General features: G+C 37.3%; 3 protein-coding genes across 8 annotated transcripts in view; 1 reads left to right on the forward strand and 2 right to left on the reverse strand.

Annotated features, from left to right (window-relative positions):
• The window catches only part of LOC117338323 (actin, cytoplasmic 2-like), a 29,100-nt gene extending 24,359 nt beyond the window's left edge, over positions 1 to 4,741 (forward strand). For both annotated transcript variants that reach the window (XM_033899622.1, XM_033899624.1), the window contains 2 exons: positions 2,869 to 3,024; positions 3,341 to 4,741. In XM_033899622.1, coding sequence (XP_033755513.1) covers positions 2,893 to 3,024; positions 3,341 to 4,342 — 1,134 coding nt within the window. In that variant the 5' untranslated portion in view covers positions 2,869 to 2,892 and the 3' untranslated portion in view covers positions 4,343 to 4,741. The remainder of the gene's footprint in view (positions 1 to 2,868; positions 3,025 to 3,340) is intronic.
• Positions 4,742 to 4,968: 227 nt separating this feature from the next.
• Positions 4,969 to 10,281, reverse strand: LOC117338324 (short-chain dehydrogenase/reductase family 9C member 7-like). Its single transcript, XM_033899625.1, has 5 exons — positions 9,384 to 10,281; positions 8,680 to 8,941; positions 8,240 to 8,403; positions 6,566 to 6,861; positions 4,969 to 5,385 (listed from the first exon to the last, which is right to left on the reverse strand). Exons 1-4 carry the CDS (start codon positions 9,715 to 9,717, stop codon positions 6,659 to 6,661), a joined length of 963 nt encoding a protein of 320 aa, XP_033755516.1. The 5' UTR covers positions 9,718 to 10,281; the 3' UTR covers positions 4,969 to 5,385; positions 6,566 to 6,658.
• A 14,774-nt stretch (positions 10,282 to 25,055) lies between these two features.
• Positions 25,056 to 26,540, reverse strand: part of LOC117338326 (laccase-2-like) — a 42,398-nt gene continuing 40,913 nt past the window's right edge. For all 5 annotated transcript variants that reach the window (XM_033899628.1, XM_033899632.1, XM_033899629.1 and 2 more), the window contains exon 11: positions 25,056 to 25,691. In XM_033899628.1, the coding sequence (XP_033755519.1) occupies positions 25,410 to 25,691 (282 nt within the window). In that variant the 3' untranslated portion in view covers positions 25,056 to 25,409. The remainder of the gene's footprint in view (positions 25,692 to 26,540) is intronic.

Below are 26,540 nucleotides of genomic sequence, written 5' to 3' on the forward strand. Positions count from 1 at the left end.
TGTTGAATTTCAAACACGAATAAATACCTTAAGATTTGCACAAAAAATGTCATGTAATATACCAAAATGTTTGTTTGGACATGTAGCTTCTTACAATCACCAATAATATGCTATAGATACTACCAGTTTCTTCTGTAGAGTAACTTTGTGGTAAGATTTGGCATGGAATAATTCTAAGTCACGCAAATGATCAAACCTGAAAAATAGCCATGCTGTTATGTTCACAAGTGTCTATAGCACAGGGTAGGAGCATTTGTTTGACCGGATTTTACTGTATGTACGTATAAACACTTATTTTGTTTTGACCTTGAAATGCAAATGGCAGCTGAGAATAATATTACACAAATATGGCTTAAAGGAGGCATTTCAGTTAATAACAAAACTCCTATATCGTACTTTTAAGACATCTCATCATAGTAACATGAACATTTGAATGTCAATTTGTTAAAATGGTGAGTTTGCAGCCTTTTTCAGAAATAGGCATATTTTACCCCAAACTCAACAGTTGAACATTTTTTCATAAAAGCAGTCTTCTTGCCACTTCAAGAATACTTTATATTGTCTAATAAGAGCATTTTTGATGTTTTAAATACCTCCTTATATGCCATATTTGTGTGCTATCATTCACGACCGCCATTTGCAATTCAAGGTCAAAATAAAAACAGCGTTTATACATATAATAACGTCAAAGCTGGTCAAACCAATGCTCCTATTTTGTGCTTTAGACACTTGTGAGCAAAACGACATGGCAAGTTTGTGTAATATATGGGATACAAATGAGTTAATTATGTCCCCCTGAAACATGCATTTTTCTTACGTTTTGTTGAAATTTACAAACAGCTTAACAAATTACATGTCAACAGCAAGACCCAGGGTTTGCCATGATACATACTAAAAGTTCATCATGTTACTTCTGTGACATTGCACCATAATAGGGATTTATAGGCCTGTAAAATATCAATGTTTTGACTGGATTTGCTGTTTAGATGCCCCTTAACGGGCGACATTCTATTTATCTGATCCAAATTGTATTCATATCGACTGTATACTACTATTTGGTAACAGTTCAATGCTTAAATATTAAGTATAAATTGATATGTTTTTAGTGGACAGGTGATAAAAGAACACTATACTATATTTGTATATGATAATAAACTTTTGCCTAACCAGGAAATAGTATTATCTGTGTTTAAAAGATTTGTTTTATTATCTGCAATCGTCCATTGTGACTATACCATCATTACGTTAAATTTCATATTTTACTACCACTTGCCGGATGGGGAAACTTTTTTAGATATACCAACTTAAATACAAAAACAGTGACTATTTAATGATAAAGATTCAATTGTTTTTTGTAAGTTTATAAAATTTAATTACCTCTCCTATATTACTCGCACCCAGCCCTGGAAATAGTACGAGAACAACTTTAAAAAAATCATCTTGTTCACCCAAACACATGAAACTTCGTTACATGGGATACACAATGATACATTTTAAATAATACGCGGCAAGGATGCAAAATATCAACTTACATTATTAAAGACAGATTTGTAACATTTTTGTTGTATAAATATGTGATACGAATATGAAATATAATTACATGTCTAAAACAGTGTTACCAATTTCCAACTTGTAGTATCATGGACAATAAAGACACCTTTGTAACAAATAAGTTGAAATTGGAATTGCATATATATCTGATATGCTTATAGAATATAATAATGTCAAAAGCAATTTCATCAATTTTCAACTTACATTATAATGAATAACATAGACATCTTTTTAATACGTTTCATCAATTCTCTAATTAACAGAGATATCTTTTGGAATAATCGAACATAGCATAATCATGTGAGACAACACATTTCATATAAATAATTGAGGTTACAACAGTAACACATTGTACTGTATTTTGTTTTTGATTTCTTTGTATCTACATACGAATAAAGAAACTCGTCCCGATATTTTCTTTGTATAACTAATATTCTTTCATGTTTGTTATTTTACTTACAGAATTTACTTACGTTTGTTCGATTGTGATGATGTCACAGTACAATATTCATTCAAAAACACCATATAAGCTCTGAAAACGTACCTTTTGAATACATTTATAACAAACCTCAATATTTCTACAGCATACCACATGAATACATTAGGTAACACCTGTTGAATAATTGAATTTCATCTGCTGGATATACGCATTAGATGGCATATAATGAATACTATACTATAATGTATAAGGACTGCAGAAACGTATGAAACAACAGCTAAATACATGTATATATATAACACACCCTGAATAGATAAATCAGTAACATATACTGACTAGATCACACCTAGTGACTAAATTGACTAGTAACACACACTATACACATTAATACATACTATTAGAGATTATAATGACCTATCAGAAGTATTTAGATACTGATTTCATACTGTCTGTTCACTAACTAAAGATTACGATAGATTCAAAATGGACGCCACTTATTCTTGTCATTCTTGTATAAATATTCGCGGGGGATTTGAATTCGCGTTTTACTCTCCTCGCAATTTAACGCGAAAATAAATTCCACGCGAAATATAAGTGATTTACAGTATTTATTTATACATGCATAATCCATATTTTGAAATATATTGTTATCTATGTGAGCGTGGTGGCAAAATCAAATGCATTTCAGGCTTATTGGTCCCATAATTTACACATTTACCACTATCATGATACAATATAAAATATCGTATAGACGTCTGGAACACTCCTGTATTATCTTCTACTTCTTTCGAATCGCTAGTGATATTTCTTTATATTCTATTTTAGTAACTGAAACTAATAACCAAACCACACTCCTATGCCAATCAATGTACTTACAGGTGCGGGTGTACTTTGTCATCGAAATGTCGAGTTCAGACGAAAATGATATCTGTGTTGTCATAGACAACGGTTCCCATAGGATAAAAGCAGGCTTTGCCGGAGACGATGGTCCACGGAGTGTATTTCGGACCATAGTAGGCGCTCCTTTGTATGAGGTACCGGATGAGTCATTTTTATCATAATGGATTACGGATACAAAGTTACCTTTTTTTCATAATAAAAATAAATTCACTTTATTGAGATAAATTGGGATAAATATATATAATGTAATAGAATAAAGAATTTATAAAGGGAAAGTAAATCGTTTAATACATTTTGAATGCAATGTATGTAGTTTAAGAAAATCAAAACATGAACTATGAGATTGTTATTAAAAAAATGTATGGACATTGAGTTTGTCAATATAAATTTAATAAAATAAGTGAACGACACTGTAATCTTTAATTGTATATATTTAAATTCATTTTACAGGGGCAGATGACTGCTGGTAGACCACAGAAAAAATATTATGTTGGTGATGAAGTGATCGCGAACATGGATATTTTGGATATACGAAGACCAATAGAGCGAGGGATTGTAACTGACTGGGAAGCCATGGAGACAGTATGGAAACATGCATTCGATGATCTTTGCGTAAAATCTTCCGACACTAATGTTTTGGTAACGGAACCGCCAATGAATCCAAGGTCAAACAGAGAGAAAATGGCACAAATCATGTTTGAGAAATTCAATCCACGTGGGATGTATGTTGTTGGCCCCAATGTGCTATCATCGTTTTCCTCGGGACGGGGGACTGGCCTCGTGATAGATTCGGGTTTTGAAGTGACAGATGTTGGATGTATATTTGAAGGATATAAACTAACTCAATCTATGTTTAGATCCGATATCGGTGGAAATGATATTACTAATTATTTAATCGAACTTCTGACGAAACGGAATCGTGTGTTTACCACTGCGAGTGAAATAGAGGAAGCAAACACGATGAAAGAACGATGTGCCTATGTTTCTACCAACCCTGAAACGGAAAAAGTGGACGACATAAAAAAGGACTATACTTGTTCTAATGGAACAACCGTCTGTCTTGGAGAAGAGAGATTCCAGTGTATGGAAGCCATGTTTGACCCGTCTCTGATCGGAAGTAAGACATGCGGCATACACGAACTGATTGTTAAAAGTATCAAAGCATGTCCAGTAGATGTGATTAGAGATTTTTACTGTAGTATTATTCTCACAGGAAGTAACACGATGGTACCAGGTTTTGTGTCTAGACTAGAACAAGAACTGCGGGCGTCATTGCCAGCTAGTAGATGCATCAAAGTCGTCGCTCCCCCAGAAAGACCATACTCAACCTGGATAGGGGGATCGATATGGGGGAGTCTGTCGTCCACACAAAGCTTATGGATAACACCTGCAGATTACGACGAGTTTGGACCTAATATAGTTTATAGGTCAGAATTTACCAAGTATTGGTGATATAAGTAACTTGCTATCTATTTCGGAAATAGAAACAGCGTTAGGTAAGCTATCAATCTGACAAACTTACCACATCAAAGTCGAGGGTAAGTACCTAATTTATATTTTTTGCGGGTTTGAATTAGTACTCACATATGCGCTTCTGTCCAGTTCACCATTCAAAGATCAAATCTGTCTATACATTGATATGTGGCAGCTGATGGTATCGTTTAGATATGGCCTGGATTTTTCTTGGTAATTTTGTTTGTCTCTTTATCAAAGGAAAGTCTCCATTGATCATCCAAAGGCAATACTAATGTCGGCGTCAGACTGTTGAATTCATTACCAAACTCAAACGTCACTTTACTAATTATTTGTTATATATCAAAAACGAGGAAAATTAAAGTTAATGTAATTTTCTTTATTGTTTTGTTATCATATTTCTGCTTGTACACACAAGTGTTATTGATCCCACTTTATTGCGTATTCCTCCTTTTCTGTATATGCATTGTTACTTAGCAAACGTAGGTTCGTGTTCAATTGACATCAACATATACATCTGTACTCTAATATATTTTCCTGATTTGATATAGTGATTATTCATGGACAATCAAAAGAAAGCTAGTTATTCATTTACATGATGTTGAAATTGGTGATGTTTTAAAATCTTATTCTAGGGAAATTGCTCTGATCACAATGTATTTCTTTTGCTGGTAAAAATTACGATCAAGATTAATAGGCCCCGGACATTTAGAAACAAAAAATGTAATTTTTTTCCCATTTTTTCTAAAATGTTTTTCACAATCAAAATACTGAAGAATTCATCATGATCTTTCATCTTCATCAAACGTCATCAATCATTATCCTGACAACCGTCGAAAATCATCGCCATCGTCAATAATCATCATTATCAATTATCATCATCGTCGTCATCATTATCAATTAACATCATCAAACCCCATCTTCAGTCATCATTATCAAGCAATCAATCTCATCGTCATCATCATCGTTTCACTGACAACAATGTATCAACAGTTTATTATAATTCATCAAGTTATTAATTACAGTGGAACTTCGTTAACTCGAAGTCGACGGGACCACGAAAAAACTTCGAGTTATCCGAGTGTTCGAATTAAGCGAGTTATCATTTTTGGTGAAAAGTTTGGTCAATATTTGTCAATATTATATAATCATTATAACTCCGCTCTGTCGCTCATCAGTTTAGTGTGAAGACTGGTCAATACATGTAAATATATATGTAATGTTTCGTTATGTCACTTGTAATTTGGTGTAGTTTTGCCGATATACAGTCACGATAAAGTTTCTTTCACTTAGTCACTTCAATAACGATCTGATGTGCAAGTCATGCTTGCAAAAGGTAAACGATGAAACGGAATTCGACAAAATAACAAGTTATTCATGTCAAATCAAATAACCGTTTAAGTTTAACACAGCTTGCATGCAAAACGTAACCGAACCACTACCTTTTATTGGACATATAAAATACTGTTTGATCGGCCTACTTACTTTTAATTGATAACCACGCCATTTCCATGTGTATTAGCACCGGAAGTTGGGCTGCGCATGTGCATATAAAATGTTACTGTGACTGAGTTGGCGTTTTATCCGATTTAATAGACAGCACTGACCGTTACAGTCGTACTCTGAACACCTCGGCAGTAATTACGCTATTGTTTCAGCAGTTTAAAGATTTAATTGGCGCCGGTGACGTTTCATTTCTACACCTGTAAAAACATCAGCCGGGTAGATATACCGGTGTGTCAGAGATTAGTTCCGCTTGAGCGAGCGGGTAGATGAGTTGTTGACTATCGTGTGTACTAATATCGGCGACCGCCTTAGGAAATTACCTGATGTAAGTAAAGCAGTACTTTTTATCACCAAGACTTGTTGTTATAAGATTCAACCGACAATTTCTTTTATGAATTTATGAAACTGCCGATATGTTCAGTATTACAAACGGAATTTAGCTCTTAAAAAATGTCGGCGTTTACCACCGATCGACGAAAATTATACTTCGAGTTATTCGTTCATTTCAAATAGGATTTTTATTGTTGGGACCAAATTTTCACTTCGTATTATCCGAGTTTTTCGAGTTATCCGAGTTCGAGTTTTCCGAGTTTTTTTACTAAGATAAAGAGAGAATTCGGCCGGGACCGACGAGGTACTTCGAGTTAAGCGGGGTATTCGAGTTATCCGAGTTCGAGTTAACGAAGTTCCACTGTATACATTATTACCATTCACACTTCACCCATACCGCACAGAACACACATTTTTAGGATATGGTACTGCTCAAGGTGTCAAGTAGCAGTTTATACTCTACTTCAAATCTGTGCGAGGTAAGCTATACATCCAATCCGAGAACCACACAGGGGCCATTGACATGGGCCACAATAGAAAGGAGCAACCCACACGGTACCGCGCATGCGGATACATGGCAAACAGCGCGTGCGTCATTGCATTGGTGACTTTTGATAAATCTGTGTCTTGATTGTCCTGAAGGTGTAGCATCCTTCCTTTCCCTAGAATCAAAAAGATAGATTGAAGAATTAAAATAGGGATGATCATATTAAATAAATGTATTACAGAAGGAATTATTTACGAATATGTCAGATATTCTACGTTTTTGCACATCAGATTGTGGGCTATTGAAATCGCCTTTCGTCAGTGGTCCGTTGTCAGCACGATAACAGTATTTGTTATTGCTATTTCTAGAAGACTACTGGAAGGATCGTTATGTAGCTTCACATGTAGGTTTCCCTTTGCCTCGAGTTGTGTCTATTCCATTTCGAGTCTGTAGGGAAAACAAAATGGCCGACAGGCAGGCATCTTGGATTTTGACATTTGAAGTTTGTTGTTGCTATTTCTTAAGAAGCACTGTGAGGATGTTTCTGAATAATGACAAGTAGATATCCATAGGTCCCTAGTTGTGTCCATTAAGTTTTGAGTCCGATCAGAAAAAAACACAATGACCGACAGGAAAACATCTTATATTTTGGCAGTTGAAGTTTGTTGTCACTATTCTTAAGACAAACATAAAAGATCTCTCAAACTTCACATAATGGTTCTCCTTGTTCCTTAGTTGAGTTGTGCTCATGCAGGTTTGAGAGTGATTCGCAAGATGACCGACAAGCAGCCTTCTTTTATTTTGGCAGTTGAAATTTGTTGTCTAAATTTCTGAAGAAGTACTTTTAGGATTTCATTAATCCCTTAATGAGTATGATTAATTTTGAAACTGATCTGAAAACGAATAGGCTGATAGAACATTAGTTGAAATTGTTATCTCTATTTCTTCTAAATATCTTGATTGATCTATGAGTAAAAGTTTTCCGTTTTCAAAAAGAGGATGAGGAAGAGAGAAAATATGAGTAAATTTGAGAAAATAAAACCCTTATATAGATAAAGGTCTTCCGATAACGGGCGCCGATATCCCTCTAGTATGTTTTGTACCGGTAAATAGGATAACAAAAGGTTTTTCATTCTTCGAGAACCAAACTCTTATTTCAAATAGATCTAAATTATGTCCAGAAATACATTTCGGAACTTTGGACAAGTAATTGTCATTGTTAAAATTACATACTACCAAATGAATTCCATTCACTTTAAAGTTTTAAAATCCATTTTATCTACATATCTTCTTATTACAATGCGAAAATAAACTCGAACACTATTGAAAACATTTTGTGTTAGATTTGAGTTATTACCTTTCTTTTTCGTGGATTTTCCCCCTCAAATCGAAAATTAAAATAAATCTAATAAGTTTGTTATCAATTTAAGAATCAGCGTGAACTTTATATTTTGACATTGGTTGAAACCAATGTTGAAACATCGAACAAATCAAATAAAGTAAAATTTAAGAGAAGTTGACATTGTTTCAAATGTTGGCAAACGTAGACGTACATTGATTGAAAAATTTGCTTCCGTAATGTTTGCTGATCTTGTCTGGAAGACTGACATAACGGTCTTGAATCTGCTTCGCCATCCCTTCTGGTGAAACGATCGCGGTCTTGAAAGGCCCGGGCTGAATAATGTGTGCCGACATATCAGTGTTGTAGAACTCTCGTCTGTAAGAGTAATGAACGAATATTTTATTATTTTCATTGCATATGTTGACAACATGGCTTCTACAGACAATCATGTATAGTTCACAAATTCGCATTATTTTTCAATGAAGAAAACTTCGAACATCAACAGGTATCACTTGAGTTTAACAATATGGACATGTTACTACGGTGATTCTGGTAAACATCATACTTTGTACCCCTACCAAGGCTTGATTTTAATACAAACAACATTTTCACTAGGCTACCCTATTAAATTCTGGGCAGACTTTCACTCACCTGAACGTGTCCGTGAATGCTTCTATGCCCCACTTGGTTATGCTGTAGGCACAGGCTGCTGGCCTGACTGAAATAGCGTTAACACTCGACATATTGACCACCCTTCCAGCTCCCTCGCGCAGAAGGGGAAGACAAGCCGTGGTGACGCTGATGAGGCCGTGCAGGTTGACGGCAAACGTCTTATCGTAATCGTCCTTGGTGAGCCACTCCAGTGGGGCAAATATATGAAATACGCCTGCATTGTTTACCAATCCTCCGAGGCCTGGGCGCATTGAATATGACATTATTATTATATTATTATTACTGTGATATTATAAACATCTACGCAATGCAAAGTGTATATAATAGTCTAGGAATAACTGTATAGTCTAATATTCGCGGGGATTTAGTTTCGCTATATCAGCGGTTGCGGTTGCGATTTATACCGTTAATTATGTATAAATATATTGGCCCTGCGAAATTATGAACACGTGGAATTAATGAGAAAATTTTAATAAATTATGAACAAAAACACATTATTCAATATTACATATATCATGCCGTCTACATCAAGTTACATTGGCAGACGTAGTTGAATTAACTTCAAGTAAAGCAGCTTTGTATTCACAATGCACTTTGATTTACAACCTTTATTCAATTTCAGTCAATTTCATTGAATCATGACTCGATTAGTACATTGACTCTGTACAATAAACCCGCCTTACCTTGACCTTCAGGAATGGTATTGGTCATGTACTCTACTGCTTCTGCAATCGACTTTTCATTTGTCACATCTAAAGAAATTGGTTGTAATCTTTTTGAACATTCCTGTTTTAATCCGGGCTTGGATTCCTTGTTGAGACATCCCGCAAACACATGCACCCCTGCCTTGTCAAGCTGTGTGGCAAGAGCGCGTCCAAAACCCGAATCGCATCCCGTGACAAATACATAACGTTGGTTCCAATTAGGTAGTCGCAGATGTCGCCGGTATAAGTTGAATATGTACAACACAACAGGAATGGCACAGCATGTCAGCGTCACCAGAATAGTTCCAAACATGTTGTTTACGTAATTTGTATGATAACGATAACTAGTCTATTTGTTTTGACGATTACCGCTATCGGAGGTGGCCCCTAAAGAAAAAAACGCACATGTGATAGCTATAGTTTTCGTCGTTATCAGTATTTCCCCCATGGCCTTGCTCATATCTGCTTCATTCCGATCCAAGTCCGCAATACTCTCGACTCAGGCTCTGATACAGTCACAATCATACTCGTGACTTATCAATCGTAGGCTGTTTCTAAACTAGGCTACGCTTCATAGTTCAACAAGAGGCACAGATGGCCTGTAACGCTCACCTGGTTTATTTGAGCAAACATCAAAATAATGTTTATGTTCCATTTGCTGATAGCTTTATTTGTTGATGTATGATTATGTTGTGGGGATCTCAGCTGCTTCAAAGATCTAACTCAAAAATGAAGTCAAAATTCAAAATAATTGTATTTAAAGAAACTGTTTTAAAGTCCCTTGCGGTGGGGAAAGACCCCTGGGCCTATTTTTACATCAGGATTGTGTTCATCTCTTGATCAATATTGCGATATGGACCCATTTTGGGCCCGCCCCTTAGGCCTCCAGGGGGTCAGCCTAACCAATTGTAAAGTTTTGAATCCCTACTCCATAAGGATGCTACCAATCAAATATAATGTGCAATTACATGACTTAGTTTCAGAAGTCATTTATATATCTTTAGCCAAATTGACCACCTTTTTAACCCCCCTCCCCACCCCCTCAGCTCCCTGCTGGGGATCAACTGAGCCATTCAAAGTGTTTTGAATCCCCAACCCCTAGGGATGATACAAGTCAAGTATGAGTGATATCCATTGCTTTGTTTCAGAGAACAAGTCGTTTATATCCAATTTAGCCAAATTGACCCCTTTTGGCCCCGCCCCTCAGGCCCCCAGGGGGTCAGTCCCACTATATATACAAGTTTGAATTCCCACCCCATAACTATACTACCAGACAAATATGAGTGATATCCATTGCTTAGTGCTAGAGAAGAAGTTGTTTACATCAATTAAGTCAAATTGACCCCTTTTGGGTCCGCCCCTCAGGCCCCCGGGGGGTCAGCCACATTACTTGCACAATTTTTAATCCAATAATGATGCTACCAGTCAAATTTTGTTCAATTCAGCGGTTATGAAGAAGAAGTTAATTGTTGACGGACGGACGACGAGACGGACGGACGGACGCCGGACGCCACGGTATGGCATCAGCTCACCTTGGTCCTTCGGACGGCTGATTCCCTGAACGCCTACATTTTGAAATAACACCCTACTGGCTATGTTTGTACAGTTATTATAGTCTGTTCTGGTGAAGTCACTTTTGTTACCTGTGTTTTACCTGTGTATGTTACCTGTAATTTTCATTGAATTTCTCATCAAAATCAAATGTCAATATTCAATGAATATACTGCACAAAAATACAATATATTGGAATTAACTATGCACATGATAATTGTCAATACTTATTTAAACAATTTAATAATGATCAAATTATTAAATATCAATAATTAACAAATTAGTATTTATAAATGATTCGTTGAAATTGATATTTATTGATAATTCATTGAAATTAATATTTATTAATAATTCAATGAAATTGATATCATAAAATACCTTTTGATAATTATATCAATTTCATCAAACTAAAAATTATATCAAATACTTTTCTTTTTTCCTTAATACAAGTTATAATCAAAATGTTCTTTTTTCTCATTTGAACGCCTCTCTGATACCTGATATCTGATAACTGAAGATAATGATGTTGTTAAGTAAAAACCGCTCACTTTACTGAGATCAGTAAAAATGATGAGCTGTGTTAATGTAACCCAGGCTACGGATGGCGTGACACTTGGATATTAAAACCGAAGCTACATGTACATGTATGTATCTATATCAACTTCAAAATTATCATCAGGACTTATCATTCCACTGTTTGTACTCATACCGTTATTACCATCTTTGGCTAATACTCAGTTAGACTTTAACTTTATTAGGAATAGGTTATGAGACAGATGTACACCATCAACATCGGGACAGACTCTTCACCGTCTTCCCGGGGCCCAACATCAAGGGATGCTTTTCCATTTCACCCCATGCAACGACGACACTATAGGAGACTGGTTCGCCGCGCAGCTGTATTGCCACTTGTACCACTACACCAAGTAGAAGACGTAAGAGGACATCCAGGAAGCTGACCTACACATTGACGTTACGCCATTCACAGACTACGTTGTTGACCAGTGGATAGAGGTGGAAACAGTTGGGAACCACTACGACCACGACGGACCTGAAGGACGACCAACCACTTAGAAGCCTGACACGGGAAACTCAAAAAGATTGTACACCATACACATCCTAACATCTTCACAATTATACGGACATTCAAGGACATACAGCCAGGCTACTAATGAGATAACTAGACTTCAACGTTGCGCTGGACCCCGACCCAGGAAATACAGAAACATTGACACTCGCCTTGTCCTTCAGAAACAGAGACTGGAGAACCATATAATATCCTACACCGACGCAGCCTCCGAATTTCTTCACTTAGGTTGTACTGATGTAACATTTTGGACAAGGTTGTACTGATGTAACATGGACAAGGTTGTACTGATGTAACATGGACAAGGTTGTACTGATGTAACATGGACAAGGTTGTACTGATGTAACATGGACAGTGCTTTATCGTATTTGTATTGTACTACACTGTGATAATAAATTTGTAGATTTGTTCCAACTGTGTACATGTATACATGTATTTGCATGCCTGTTACAGTTTTCTGTGTATATTCATTGATTTCAATTTTGTCCGTTGTATAACATTATATTATATAAACATAATGTATGATTCTAATAGTCCTACCAAAATATGTGATATTATATTAACATGTAATATTCTATGATTATAATAGTGATATTTCAAACTGTGTATCTTTAAATTAGCATACATGTACATTTCTAGTGCTCTATATAATTAAGATTCTAATGATGTTATTCCTATCAAAATGTGTAAATTTACATTAACGTGTATAATTGTAGTTCTCAATTTATAATAAAGATTCTGATAATGTCGTTTTCAAATTATGAAAAGATATATTAACTTGCAGAATTCTAATGTTCTTACTTTTTGTATAACTTATCTATATCAATGTGATTAATACTATATTATAGAATTTTTCAAATTGATATGCTTGTGTTTTGGTTTTCTTTAGTTGTCAAATGATTTCTACAGGTAAAATATCTTGGTAAATACAGAACATGTATGAAACAGACTATAATTACCCTCCCTTTGATGTCTCTGCCTATTGTTCTAAATATGTAGGCGTTCAGGGAACACACCCTTCGGACAAGGTAATCTTGTGGAGGGAAAGTGTACTAAGGAAGGTAACAGCCTAATTTTCGTTCTGTTTAGAAGGCTTAGAAGATCATAACACCCGAGTCGGAATTGTATCTTTATTTTACCTGCATTTAAAGCCTCACTCTACTTAATTAACAACCGATTATTCTTCTGGAACCAAACTAGGACAAATTTATCATGCAAGATCACGCATGGAATGAAGATCCTTATTATCATGGACCTTAGTTGTAAGTTATCTCTGTTGGTTACGTGGTAGATAACGATCGAGGTAAGCGGCTGATGTTGAAGAGTCTATGATGTCCTTGATTTAAGATTTTACATCGTATGTCTGATCGACATGGTCAATAAAGTTGTTGTTATATAAAGATAACACATCATTAACATTCCTTAAGGTAAAACTGAAGGACAAGGTCTCTGTTACCTGTTCTGATAAGCTTGATGATGATCTGCTTCTCGTAAGAAACAGAAGAAAGCTGGCCAACAGAGACGCACAGTTTCCCATATGTATGTCTATATTCTGTTTGAAGTTCTGGTCACCAAACACAATTTGTATCGAACGTTAAATAAAAGAACAAGGCAAAGACTACGTAGATATTAGAATAGAATTAGAATAATAGGATGTGAAAAAAAATAATAATATATTCGGAGTCTCGTGCAAACACCACCACAAACCATCAAGGGCAGATCCCTCTGTTTATGAAATTTAATCAAGAACATCTGTTGCATAGTGAAGAAAAAAACTTAGTATGCAACATGACCCTACCTTTACAGTTTAACCCAAGGACACGAATTTTCTATGCGAGTCTAGGCATCCCTGAATGGGTTTAAAACATTGAACTATTTTATTTGTACATTTGAAGACAGTGCCTAATCTCCAGAATTGAACATATATCCCACATTTGTCGAAACTGCTATCGTAAAAGTTGTAATCTGTCAAGCCTATCCCTTGCCGGATTTTCATTTTGATATTTTTTCCTACTGCCTAGAGACTCCCTATATTCCCGTAGGGCTTTGTGCGCATCCTCTGCAATTTCATAACATAACCCTGAGAGATTGTTCACAATCCAGTGATCAGCACACCCCTGTTCTCTATCACACATTACCATCCGAAGGTGGGTTAATCCTGCGTCCCGTCTCCTGGGGTCACAAAGGTCGCGGAAAGAGAGGAAGGTAAGCCTTCAGTGGAGGGATGGCTACGTGACCTATACATTTTGAAAACTCATCGTGTAGTTGAGATAGACAAAACTCTTTCCTGGAATCTCAAACATGATACGATTACCTTTTGATACTTTAGTACAGTAAAACACGGTTATGGTGAATCCCAGGGACCAACGAAATATGAATAAATAAAAATACAAACAAATACATATCAAAAGCGATGCAATTATCATATTTCCTCTTCACAATACTCGCAACTCACCGCTAAATTGGTTCGTTATAGACAATATTTTGCTTTGAGGAAATCGCAATATATTAATTATAGAATTACATAAAAGTAAGAGGGAGAATAGCTAGGATATCAGAATCAGCTAGGGGCCGCGGTGGCCGAGTGGTTAAGGTGTCCCGACACTTTAACACTAGCCCTCCACCTCTGGGTTGCGAGTTCGAAACCTACGTGGGGCAGTTGCCAGGTACTGACCGTAGGCCGGTGGTTTTTCGCCGGGTACTCCGGCTTTCCTCCACCTCCAAAACTTGGCACGTCCTTAAATGACCCTGGCTGTTAATAGGACGTTAAACAAAACCAAGAGGCCCAATGGGCCTGTATCGCTCACCTGGCTCTACAGCAACTTTGAAGTTGATTGAGGTCATTTCTAAAGATACTATGTTGATTACCTCTTTATTCAAATATCATTGTAAGCTAGTTTTATTCATATTAAAAATGTTCTAGTCATTCATTCCATCATTCTATTGGCCTAATATCAGGTCTTGGAGGCTCTTGGCTATCGCAAAATTATTGTTTACAGATTTAAGCTGATTTCACCCCTGGGTCTCTTGGTTATTGAGAAGTCGTTTGAAGATTATAGTCTATTTGACCCATGTGACCTTGAATGAAGGTCAAGGTCATTTATTTGAACAAACGTTGTAGCCCTTCACCCCAGCATGCTACAGGCCCAATATCAACTCCCTGTGACTCTTGGTTATTGAGAAGAAGTCGTTTAAAGATTTTAGCCTTTTTGACTCCTGTGACCTTGAATGAAGGTCAAGGTCATTCATTTAAACAAACTTGGGAGCCCTTCACCCCAGCATGCTACAGACCCAATATCAAGTCCCTGGGTCTTTTGGCTATTTAGAAGTTGTTTAAAAATTTTTTAGCATATTTGACCCCTGTGACCTTGAATGAAAGTCAAGGTCATTCATTTGAACAAACTTGGTAGTCCTTCACCCCAGCATGCTTCAGGCCCACTATCAACTCCCTGGGACTCTTGGTTATTGAGAAGAAGTCGTTTAAAGATTTTAGCCTTTTTGACCCCTGTGACCTTGAATGGAGGTCAACGTTATTCATTTGAACATACTTGGTAGCCCTCCACCCCAGCATGCTACAGGCCCAATATTAGGTTTGGTTTGTTTGGTTTATCTTGTTTAACGTCCTATTAACATCTAAGGTCATTTAAGGACGGCCTCCCATGCGTGCGACATGTATGCGTGTGGTGAGTGCGTATGTGTGTTTTGGGAGGCTGCGGTATGTTCGTGTTAAGTCTCCTTGTGATAGGCCGGAACTTTTGCCGATTTAAAGTGCAACTCACTGAAGCATACTGCCGAAGACATCCAACAGCACACCCCACCCGGTCACATTATACTGACAACGGGCTAACCACCATTTTTAAAGACTCTGGTATGTCTCGGCTAGGGGACAGAACCCAAAACCTTCCTCACAGCGGCGAACGCTCAACTAAAGGCCAAAAATGAGGCATTGTCAAGGGAGACATTAGGAAGAAGAAAGTTGTCAAGAAAGAAGAGAAAGATAAGATCCCAAATTTAGTCGCCTCTTACGATCATGCAATGGGGGCAGCAGGTACAATTCTTACGCCCTGCAGGGCAGCCAATATTAGGTCTCTGGGCCTTTTGGTTATTGAGAAGAAGTTGCTTGAATGGAAAAGTTGACGCCGGACGGAGGGACGGACGACGGGACGGACGACGGACGGACGACGGACGGACGACGGACGCCGCGCCACGGCATAAGTTCACTTGCCCTTCGGGCAGGTGAGCTTAAAATCAAACCGTCCATCTCCTGGATGTTCTTTACTCCAATCTTTGCAGTAGAAATCGGACATGTTTTCCATTTTTGAATACTGATACTATGGCGCTCTCGATATTATTGATTTAATTGTCCAATTTAATCCAATCCCAGATAGCATGACTACGTTGGGCCAACGTTGGCCCACAGATGTTGACTACGTAGGGCCAATGTTTGCAAACTACGTTGGCCCAATGTAATTTTGCTCATCGGCCCATCGTTGGCCCAACGTGTTGGCCCATCGTTGGACCAACATTGTATGTCAGATAGCCAACGTTGGCCAATCGTTGGACCAACATCGTATCTCAGATAGCCAATGTTGGCCCATCGTTGGACCAACATTGTATGTCAGATAGCCAACGTTGGCCCATCGTTGGACCAACATTGTATGTCAGATAGCCAACGTTGGCCCATCGTTGGTTTCAAGTGTGTATTTCCAACTATTGGTTTCACCTTCATAGGCCCAACATTGCCCAACTTAACAAACAGTAGATAAAGTGATGCTTATGTGTAATGCTGGCAACATAAAAATTAATCAGTTGTCATATTGGCAAGTAATTAACAATTTATTTGTATATGATCACAGCATTGATAGTTGCAGTAGCTTCCTGTTGTGCCCTTTTTAGGTCATCTGACCCGAAGGGTCAGGATGACCTATATTCATCATGCTTCGTCCGTCGTCGTGCGCCGTGCGTAAACTTTTCACATTTCAAACTTCTTCTCAAGTTCCACCAGTGGGATTGAGCTGAAACTTGCCTGAAATGATCCTGAGATGGTCCTGACCAAGTGTTGTTATTTTTCAGGTCTGTCCGAAATCCAAGATGGCCTCCATAGCCGCCATTTTGAAAACACATTTTAAACTTCTTCTCATGTTCCACCTGTGCTATTGAGCTGAAATTTGCCAGAAATAATCCTGAGATGGTCCTGACCAAGTGTTGTTATCTTTCGGGTCCCTCCGAAATCCAAGATGGCCGCCATAGCCGCCATTTTGAAAACACATTTTAAACTTCTTCTCATGTTCCACCAGTGCTATTGAGCTGAAACTTGCCAGAAATAATCCTGAAATGGTCCCGACCAAGTGTTGTTATTTTTCGGGTCGGTCCGAAATCCAAGATGGCCGCCATAGCCGCCATCTTGAAAAACACATTTTAAACTTCTTCTCAAGTTCCACCAGTGCTATTGAGCTGAAACTTGCCTGAAATGATCCTGATATGATCCCGACCAAGTATTGTTATTTTTCGGGTCGCTCCGAAATCCAAGATGGCCGCCATAGCCGCCATTTTGAAAAACGCATTTTAAACTTCTTCTCCAGTTCCACCAGTGCTATTAAGCTGAAACTTGCCTGAAATGATCCTGATATGATCCTGACCAAGTGTTGTTATTTTTCGGGTTGGTCCGAAATCCAAAATGGCCGCCATAGCCGCCATCTTGAAAAACACATTTTATACTTCTTCTCAAGTTACACCAGTGCTATTGAGCTAAAACTTGCCTGAAATGATCCTGTTTGATTCCGACCAAGTGTTGTTATTTTTCGGGTTGGTCTGAAATACAAGATGGCCGCCATGGCAGCCATCTTGAAAAACACATTTTAAACTTCTTCTCCAGTTCTATTGGTGCCATTGAGCTGGAAATGGGTGAGGGTGTCAAGGAAGGCAAGCCAACATAGTGTTGTTATTTTTTCGGCCTCGTAAAAACTTTGAAATGGCAGCATTGGCCGCCATTTTTGTAACATGATTGTGCAATCATGGTTTTCCTGAACAATGCCTGTTTTAAACTTCTTCTCAAATTCCACCAGTGGGATTCAGCTCTAACTTACCAGAAATGATCCTGAGATGTCCCTTACCAAGTGTTGTTATTTATTGGGTCGGTCAGAAATCCAAGATGGCCACCGTGGCCAACAGTGCCACTATATACTTGCTACAGAGAATACATACTACAATAATATAAGGGTTTTAATTTAGAGTCAGATGACCGTTAAGGCCCCTGGGCCTCTTGTTTGTTCCTCTCTCCTTTTCCTGCCACCATCGCGATCACAAGCAAATCTGAACCAATCTTTTGCATTGAATTGCTGCAATTTCCGAATCTGTTGCTGTCGCACACAGGCGGTTCTTCCTTACTGTAGCTGTTGGAATAAATAAACAATGTATCAAATCTACACAGAATGTAAAAATCAAGCGGCACAGATTGCATGAATCGCTAACCTGGACATTTCTTCAGTTATGGCATTATGGCATTAAAGTAATTTACATTATTATATATAGATTATATATATATATGAAATTTGTCAAGTAGTAATAACGACAGTACAGACAAGTATTTTCGAGGCAATCTGCCCCTTTATCAAGAAACAAGGGAATTATACAAACGATCTGACATTGAACATGGAACAGCTACACACATTTTGTAGATAAATATACTTAGTATATATGTGTATGTGTAAGAAATGAAAAATAAATTCTGAAAACTTTATGACCCCGTTATCTAGCAAGCAAAAGTGTACATACGGTAGTGTACGTACGGCAGGTGGTCTTGTGGAATTAATTAATATACTAAAATTACTTCAGGAATTGAAACATAATTAAAAAGCAAATCATATAGCCTACTTACATTGTCTTTTGATCAAAGAAATGCTCTCTTTCTTCTTCGTGATTAATCCAAATATCTTCTTCTGTGTAAGTCGAAATAGCACTGTACTGTGTACAACCAGTTGAACAGCTCGGACAAGGTCCCTGATAAGAATGTAACATCTGCAGGCAGCTTGACCATCCCTAGTATCAGATGTCACGGTTACTAAGGGAACTGGTCCGACACTTGCTGTGAGAAGCGCTGACCCAGTTTTGTGGGCAGTAAACATGCATAGATAATGGCATCCTTAAACCGGCCACTAAAATATTTACCAAAACATTTATGCCCTTGTTCCTGTTTTACTACAGTATAAAAGACTTTAATTTATGATTAGTTATTCTCATTTTGAAAAAAAATCACTATTAAAAAATCTTATGAAGTGTATTTTTAAAAATGGTTGATAATATATATATCAACTTTGATTACAGATAATCACTTTTGCTTGAATTTGTTGTAAACCTGCTTGGGCTTACAACATCGGGTCAACGTAGGACCAACGTTGGACCAACCTAGGTAATTCAGCACTGAAATGTACTAACAGGGGGCCAATGTTGGGCCAACGTAGTGTTCCCAACTTATCTTCAGTTGCTGTCGAGTAAAACAAGTTGTTGTTGGGCCAACGTCGGGCCAACGTTGTATGACCAACGCCAACCATTGGCCAACCGTACAACCATATGCCAACGTTGGCCCAACGTAGTCATGCTATCTGGGATATAACTGCTTGTGTATAAGACAAGTAAAAACAATGGGATGGTTACAGCCACTCAAACAAGTACTTGACAATATCTTCACTCTCACATTAATCAATAACTATTTGATTCGCACTTGACTGCAGTTATGATTGTGGTACACTTTAATCACATGTAATATATACAGCCGTATTTTCGTAATTCTATAGTCTCTACGCCTTCTTATGTGAATTACAACAAGAAAGCATTTCTATTGGCTAAATTTGTTGAGCTGTCATCCAATTACAGGTATGATTGTGGTACACTTTAATCACATGTAATATATACAGCCGTATTTTCGTAATTCCATAGTCTCTACGCCTTCTTATGTGAATTACAACAAGAAAGCATTTCTATTGGCTAAATTTGTTGAGCTGTTATCCAATTACATCAGAAACTACTGTCGTTTGAGTTAGATTGTGTTTTACTGGCTAATTTAGATGCGTCCTAATTTCAAATTGGAAGATAAGACCACGTGTCCGGAAGGGTGAGCGACCCCTGCTTCGTCGGCGATACACCCATTGTACTTTATAGCGGGTGCATTTTTCGAGGGTTTTATATTCGCGTTTTCACTGCGAATTCTAAGCACGTGCGAAACATTTAGCAAAACAATGACATTATGTGTCATAGTACCATAGTATAGCTCTGTGAGAAGATGACTCACCATCATGCTTTTTAAAGTATATGTCCGAATTTGAAATCTATTCAAATAATGGATAGATATAACCATGCTCAGAGATGCCATTTTACAATAATATGTGTTTAAGTCATGCATCATTTCAGAGACGTGGTCTTAATACACTGCCGATTACTGGATAACTGTCTGTTCAGTTAAAACAACAGAAAACTGACCGAATCATACAGGTTCTAATAACAGGCTAGACAAAATGCAAACCAGACCAAGTATTTGATTAAATCTCAATCCTAGTACGTATGCTAGTACTTACAAGGTACCTGTGAATCTTTCGAATGGAATCATTGGTGCACGACACCAGGTCGGGCGGTATCTAGACAGCGAAAGATTTTTACCCACATTGACAAGCTATGTACCCAATCCAAAACGAATTTACTCTCAACCAATTATACAGAAGAAAGCATTGCAAAGCTAACTAGAATAACGATGACCGAAAATTAATATGCAAGAGGAGTGGGAAAAGCACGACCAGACAGGGGTTCGAACCCGGGACCACCGAAAGCGCTTTATAAAGTAACTTTCGATAAACTCTAGGCAAGGTCATATTGTAAATGTAGGAACCACTATAGACTGTACAATGTACTATCCATTTTGTTGCGAAATAATTTATATCAACTTACATGAATCACTCATGTTGTCCTCGACAGAAACAAGATGTCTTAATGTAGGAGACAACCGGAGTACCTGGAGAAAACCTCGCGGCTGGACATTTGACCCGATACCTTTCCACGTCAGATTGACGAATCGAACACTAGTCACATAGATGAAGGAGGATGCGTTACCATTATGCCACCTGAACACGCTTACGAACCGGGTCAATGAACCAGCAGACATAGGGCGTGGCACGCCTTAACATACAGTTATCAAATAGTAAAAGAATAACAAACGACATCAAAGAATTTAATACTTTTGATTGGCCTATAAAGGTCATGGCTTCCAATAACCCTCATGAACTCTGGGAGCAGAAGCCCATGATATGGGTAATAGCAAAATTATCCAAATGGATTTACTATGATCCAAAAACCCTCAAGAGCTCTGGGAACAAAAGCCCTTGATATGGGTAATAGCATTAATAAAGAAATATATATGTGCAACATTAAATTGATCAGTCACCTGTTGCTAGTCAGGAAAAATCCAAAGTCTATTGGAAACATTTGAGGTGTTCCTAAAATTCCGCCAAATGCCTGGTATAATCCCTATGGTAAGTTATCATCACATTACCCTCACGACCAATATGAAGCTAGACAAAATCTACTGTAGAAACTATATCGGATGTTGTAATTGCAGAGAAAGTATTATATCATTTACTCCACCTCAGTATTGACTGTGATTTCTGCTATTTATATTGAGATAACAATCCGGACTATATCGAAGTGGACTACCATCACGACCAATGAGATAACAGATAGTGTAGAAATATTACAAGATATATTGAATCATGGATCTTTTTGTACCTCCCTATCCTAATGAGGACATTTTTTTGTTCTATTCCAACTTTATTGGTCAACTACTACCATCAACACTTTAGGCTCGTAGCATCACTGACGAGTCCTAGAAGAACGAAACAGTTGTATGGTGAAATGTTGTTCGGTTTTGCTCTAATGTGCTCCAATGTATCTAACTGTAAATTTGTTTTGGATCGTGCTAATATCTCGTGTATCTTTTGTACAACTCACATGATTTTGTAACTTAATAGCAAAGATAAGTCATATCATTTACACACGAGATAAGTCTTATATCATTTACTCGTAAAATTGTATTAAGTGTGATTTTTGTAATAATATTTACATCACTTATCTAAATATCCGAATTAAGATAAATATAAAAAAAAAATTGGGGGATTTTTTTACCTATTTTTTGTAATAAGCATTCAAGTTTTAATTTTACAAACTTTCTACATGCTGCCGGTAGGTTTACATGCATGCTTTGATAGATGTGATATTAAGTCACTTCACAAAGTAATGTCATAGATAAAGATAGCTCCGAAATCCAAGGGTTTTGTCCTCGATATTCTAATAGCATGTGCACTCATGTAATATGATGAAGTGAACGGCTCTGTACGTGCGCTCTTATAAAGAAGGTTAATTAGTCTGAACACCGAACTTAAGCTAGAACGGATAATTCCGTGTGTCCTCCTTTACAAAGTGCTGATAGTTTGTACTTGTAGTAAGATATTGTAACCGGGCAAAACATATATTTCTGTTTTTAGTCTCACTCTGTACTCAGTAGTTTTAAATGATTAAGCTAATATGTGCTTTGACAGATCTAAATTAAAATCTAGATTGTCACTCTCACTTCATTAAACGAACATCTAACGTCATCACAGGATGACCTTTTGGATTAACCAATCAAATTACTACTTACAGAATCTTGTAAATGAATTTCGTATGTGTGAAATAGCATGACTAGAGAGCATAATCTTTCAATCTGTTTCATGTCATTTCGACCAGCGAAGCATATGATGTGACGAATGGGTGAGGTCGATAACATCTCAAAATTGACAATCCGACCCGATTGTGAAATATTGAGATAACAAAGGTCACTAGAAAGTGACCCGTTATGCAATGTCCTTAGATGTTCCTGTAATGTTGTGAGAATGAGCATCTATATTTTAATTACATTGCGTTTTGACCCAAGCTGAATAATGCATTAAGACAATTTCAATTGCCTCACGTAAGCATTTTACCATGTTGGAGTAATGGATGTCATATACTGGTTAATCTTGGTTAAGAACACGATACATTTTGTGATAAATTAGTATCGTCCAGTATCTTTCATTACCTAAAAAAGAAATTATTATGGAGGTCATTTAGAATTGGTTTGATTTCGACCATGTACATATAATCCATGTGTTTCTGTCGGAATAAAGTCTTCATTTCACTCTATAAAAGCTTGCCCAATGATCGACATAAGGTCATCGTCAATAAATAAGCTTTTGACAGTCTGAAGTATATTTTAATGTTTCATAAATCATAAAAAGAGCCAATGTTGTAAAACTTAAAAGCCAGAACGTAAACTCGGGATCTTTATTGAGTATTCTTGTTTAACAATCACAACAATGAAATGGCAGAGATGTTTGATTGATACTTACAATGTTTAAAGAAAATTTCCCATCCATCTGATTTATTGCAATATTGAATTTTGAACGTGACTGTTTTACTTTCAAGTTTCATTTAGATCATCAAGTTCTATACCCATACATGTTTTATAGTTTTATAAGAAAAAAATATGATTTCATGCCATGTTTTCTTCTGTAATAAAATGTTGTAGTCCGCTATTAATGAATATCAGTGTTAAAGAAGGTTTATTTGCTTTTGTAAACTTGACGACTCGCAGACATAACAAAAGTCAGATTCTCTCTGTCGTCTAAGATAAACGATCTCTTTGGATTTATATCAAATTATTTTTGTCTTCTAAGATAAAGGAACTCTTTAGAGTGATTTCAAATTCTTTTTATCGTCCGAGATAAAAGAACTCTTCGGAGTGATTTCAAATTATTTTTGTCGTCTAAGATAAAGGAACTCTTCGTAGTGATTTCAAATTCCTTTTGTCGTTCAAGATAAAGGAACTTGTAAAGAAGTCAGATTGGTTCGTCTAACGTAAAGGAGCTCCTTTGAATGGTGTCAAAATTATTTCTCTCGTCTTATAGAAGGTTCTTCCTGGTAGTGGTGTCAGAATTGTTCTACCGTCAAAGATAAATGAACTTTACAGAATGGTGTCGGATTATGTTTGCCGTCTAATATAAAGAAGAATTACACATAAGAGAAAAGTATTTTCAATCATGAATTTAGTAATAGATATAGTATATGCCGAGTGATGGATAACCAATTCACTATTAATTCATAAGAGTTTCAATGTTTCATGCGGTCGTGTTCTAAATTTGCTAGTCAAAGGTGCATTTAGTATACACCAAATCAAACATCGTTTTCTGGGTTGAAGAGCTCCTTGGAGCAAAGGATTCATCTTGTTATATTAGTTAGGCAGTTCGTGGAGCATGGGCCGGGTCCTGTCATCTTCCGTTGATGTGTTTTGTGCCCTTGGGTCGACATCTGTAATCTACTTTGAGGAATTCATGGAGCTTAGATAGGGCCCTGTTATCTGCGATATAAGTTGCTGATGAGTTCTTTAAGCTTGGGTTTGGTCCTGTTATCTTAGGAGTTCATGAAGCTTGACTGGCACCTACTATCTAAGTTGAGGAGTTCACGGAGCTTTTGTTGGCTCCGACTCTATAAATTTTGAAGTTCAGGTCGTGAAGCTTGGGTTGGCTCCTGTTATCTAAGTTGATAGGTTTGTGAAGCTTGGGTTGGCTCCTGTTATCTAGGTTGAGAAGTTTGTGGAGCTTGGATTGGATTCTGCTATATCAGTTGAGGAGTTTGTGAAGCTTGGGTTGGCTCCTGCTATATCTGTTTAGGAATTCAGGTCATTGAGCTTTAGTTGGCTCTTGTTAAATAAATTATGGAATTCAGATCGCGGAGCTCGATTTTGCTCCTTTTATCTAAGTTAAAGTTCAGTTAAACTGAGGCGTGTTCCATTTTAAGCTAGATTCTGTTGTCAAGCATAAGGAGCTATGTGTAGGGTTCTCATGTTCGATGTCGAAGTTATAGGTAAATTGTTTTAGTTTCTGTTATGGTATTATTGTGACATATTATATCGAAAACAAACAAACAAACACAAAAGATAACTACTAATCAGAATATAAGGTTTCAACAATATGTTTTTATTTATTCAAATTCAGCATTCCTAACTAAGAACAATGAAGCTGAAATATTAATTCCAACAAGCTGTCGAGATGAAATCGACGAACAATTCAACAATAACTACTTTGATGTAAACCATCTAACAATAGTGTCACTTAAAATCACGGGACTAAGCGCATACTAGTTCTGGCATACGGGGTCATCATTTGATGATGACAGCAACGTTATGGTCAGCCCGCATTTCCGTCTGCAATGGCGGCGTCTGTTCATACGAAGAACAGGGACATAGCGAATCCTTGCAACGGAGACCCAGGATACTTCCCAGTCAACAATAGAAGTACATAGCGTCAAGGTCATGGATAAAGCAGGGGATTCACCGACAATACACGGCCCGGGCGTTCGTCACGGTGGTTTGTACGTACGGTATGCCCTGTTCTTCCGGGTAGGGGCTCATGTGACAGCGATGACAGTGGTCTGCTTTTGGTCCACTCTAACCCTCGGGATGGTGCTTGGCGACCGTTGTTGCCGGACAAGAACATATTAAACATCTGCATCCGCATGTTCTTGGCAGTAGCATTCACACTGGACCGAGAGCTGAGATTAGGTTGTGGTGGGTTGAAGTTGGAAATATAGTGCTGAAAGACGGAAATTTAAGTTGAGTGGGCGAGGTTAAAAAAGACGAATATGAAATTTTAGACTTGAAGAGAACATACCACCACCACCACTTGAAAGGACAAGACAAGTACATCTCACCGCCACCACCACCCTGACCAAGGACAGAAACTACGATCGAATATTTCCATTACCAATGATGGCACATGAAATGTGGACAGTTAAAAAAACGGACACAAGATTAAAAGATAGGGCCATGAAATGGTGCACCTCTGATAGTATGGTAGAATATTCTGCCAACGATTTACGTTTTACTTAAGTCGACATCATTTCAAAAAGTTCGACATAATCCAAGAAAGATGTCCATTCAGTCTATAAGATATGTTGTGATATTGCGAGATATATCGAGTTGATTGTTTCGTGAGGAAACATAGCAGAGTTTTACCTTGTTAATGGTCAGTTGGTCGCCTTCTAGGTTTCAACATTTGTACAATCTTTTCAAATTATCAAAAACATGAGGTCACCTAAATGACTGTATTATGAGGTTAGAGGGTCTTCCCTTCTATATTTCAACATCGGGAATGGCCTGTATTTTTACAATACTATATGTCTACTCTTTTGACACCAAGCATCAATGTTCTGGAGGAAAAGAGGCCAGAAAATAGTCGGTTAGCACGTACATATTGGTGACTACTTTCCTGATTAAAAAGTGCAGATTATCTTATAATCTCAATATTTCCCTTTTAATTAAGTTACAAAGGACTGTACCGTTCCAACTTTGGGTCAGTTCTTTCGAACACGAACTTTTTCCGACAATCATGTGATGCTGGAAATTTATTTCTCTTCATGCAGTTATCTGATTATGTCCATAA

The sequence above is a fragment of the Pecten maximus genome, chromosome 11, assembly GCF_902652985.1.
Source record: "Pecten maximus chromosome 11, xPecMax1.1, whole genome shotgun sequence".
In the NCBI taxonomy this organism is placed as follows: domain Eukaryota; kingdom Metazoa; phylum Mollusca; class Bivalvia; order Pectinida; family Pectinidae; genus Pecten; species Pecten maximus.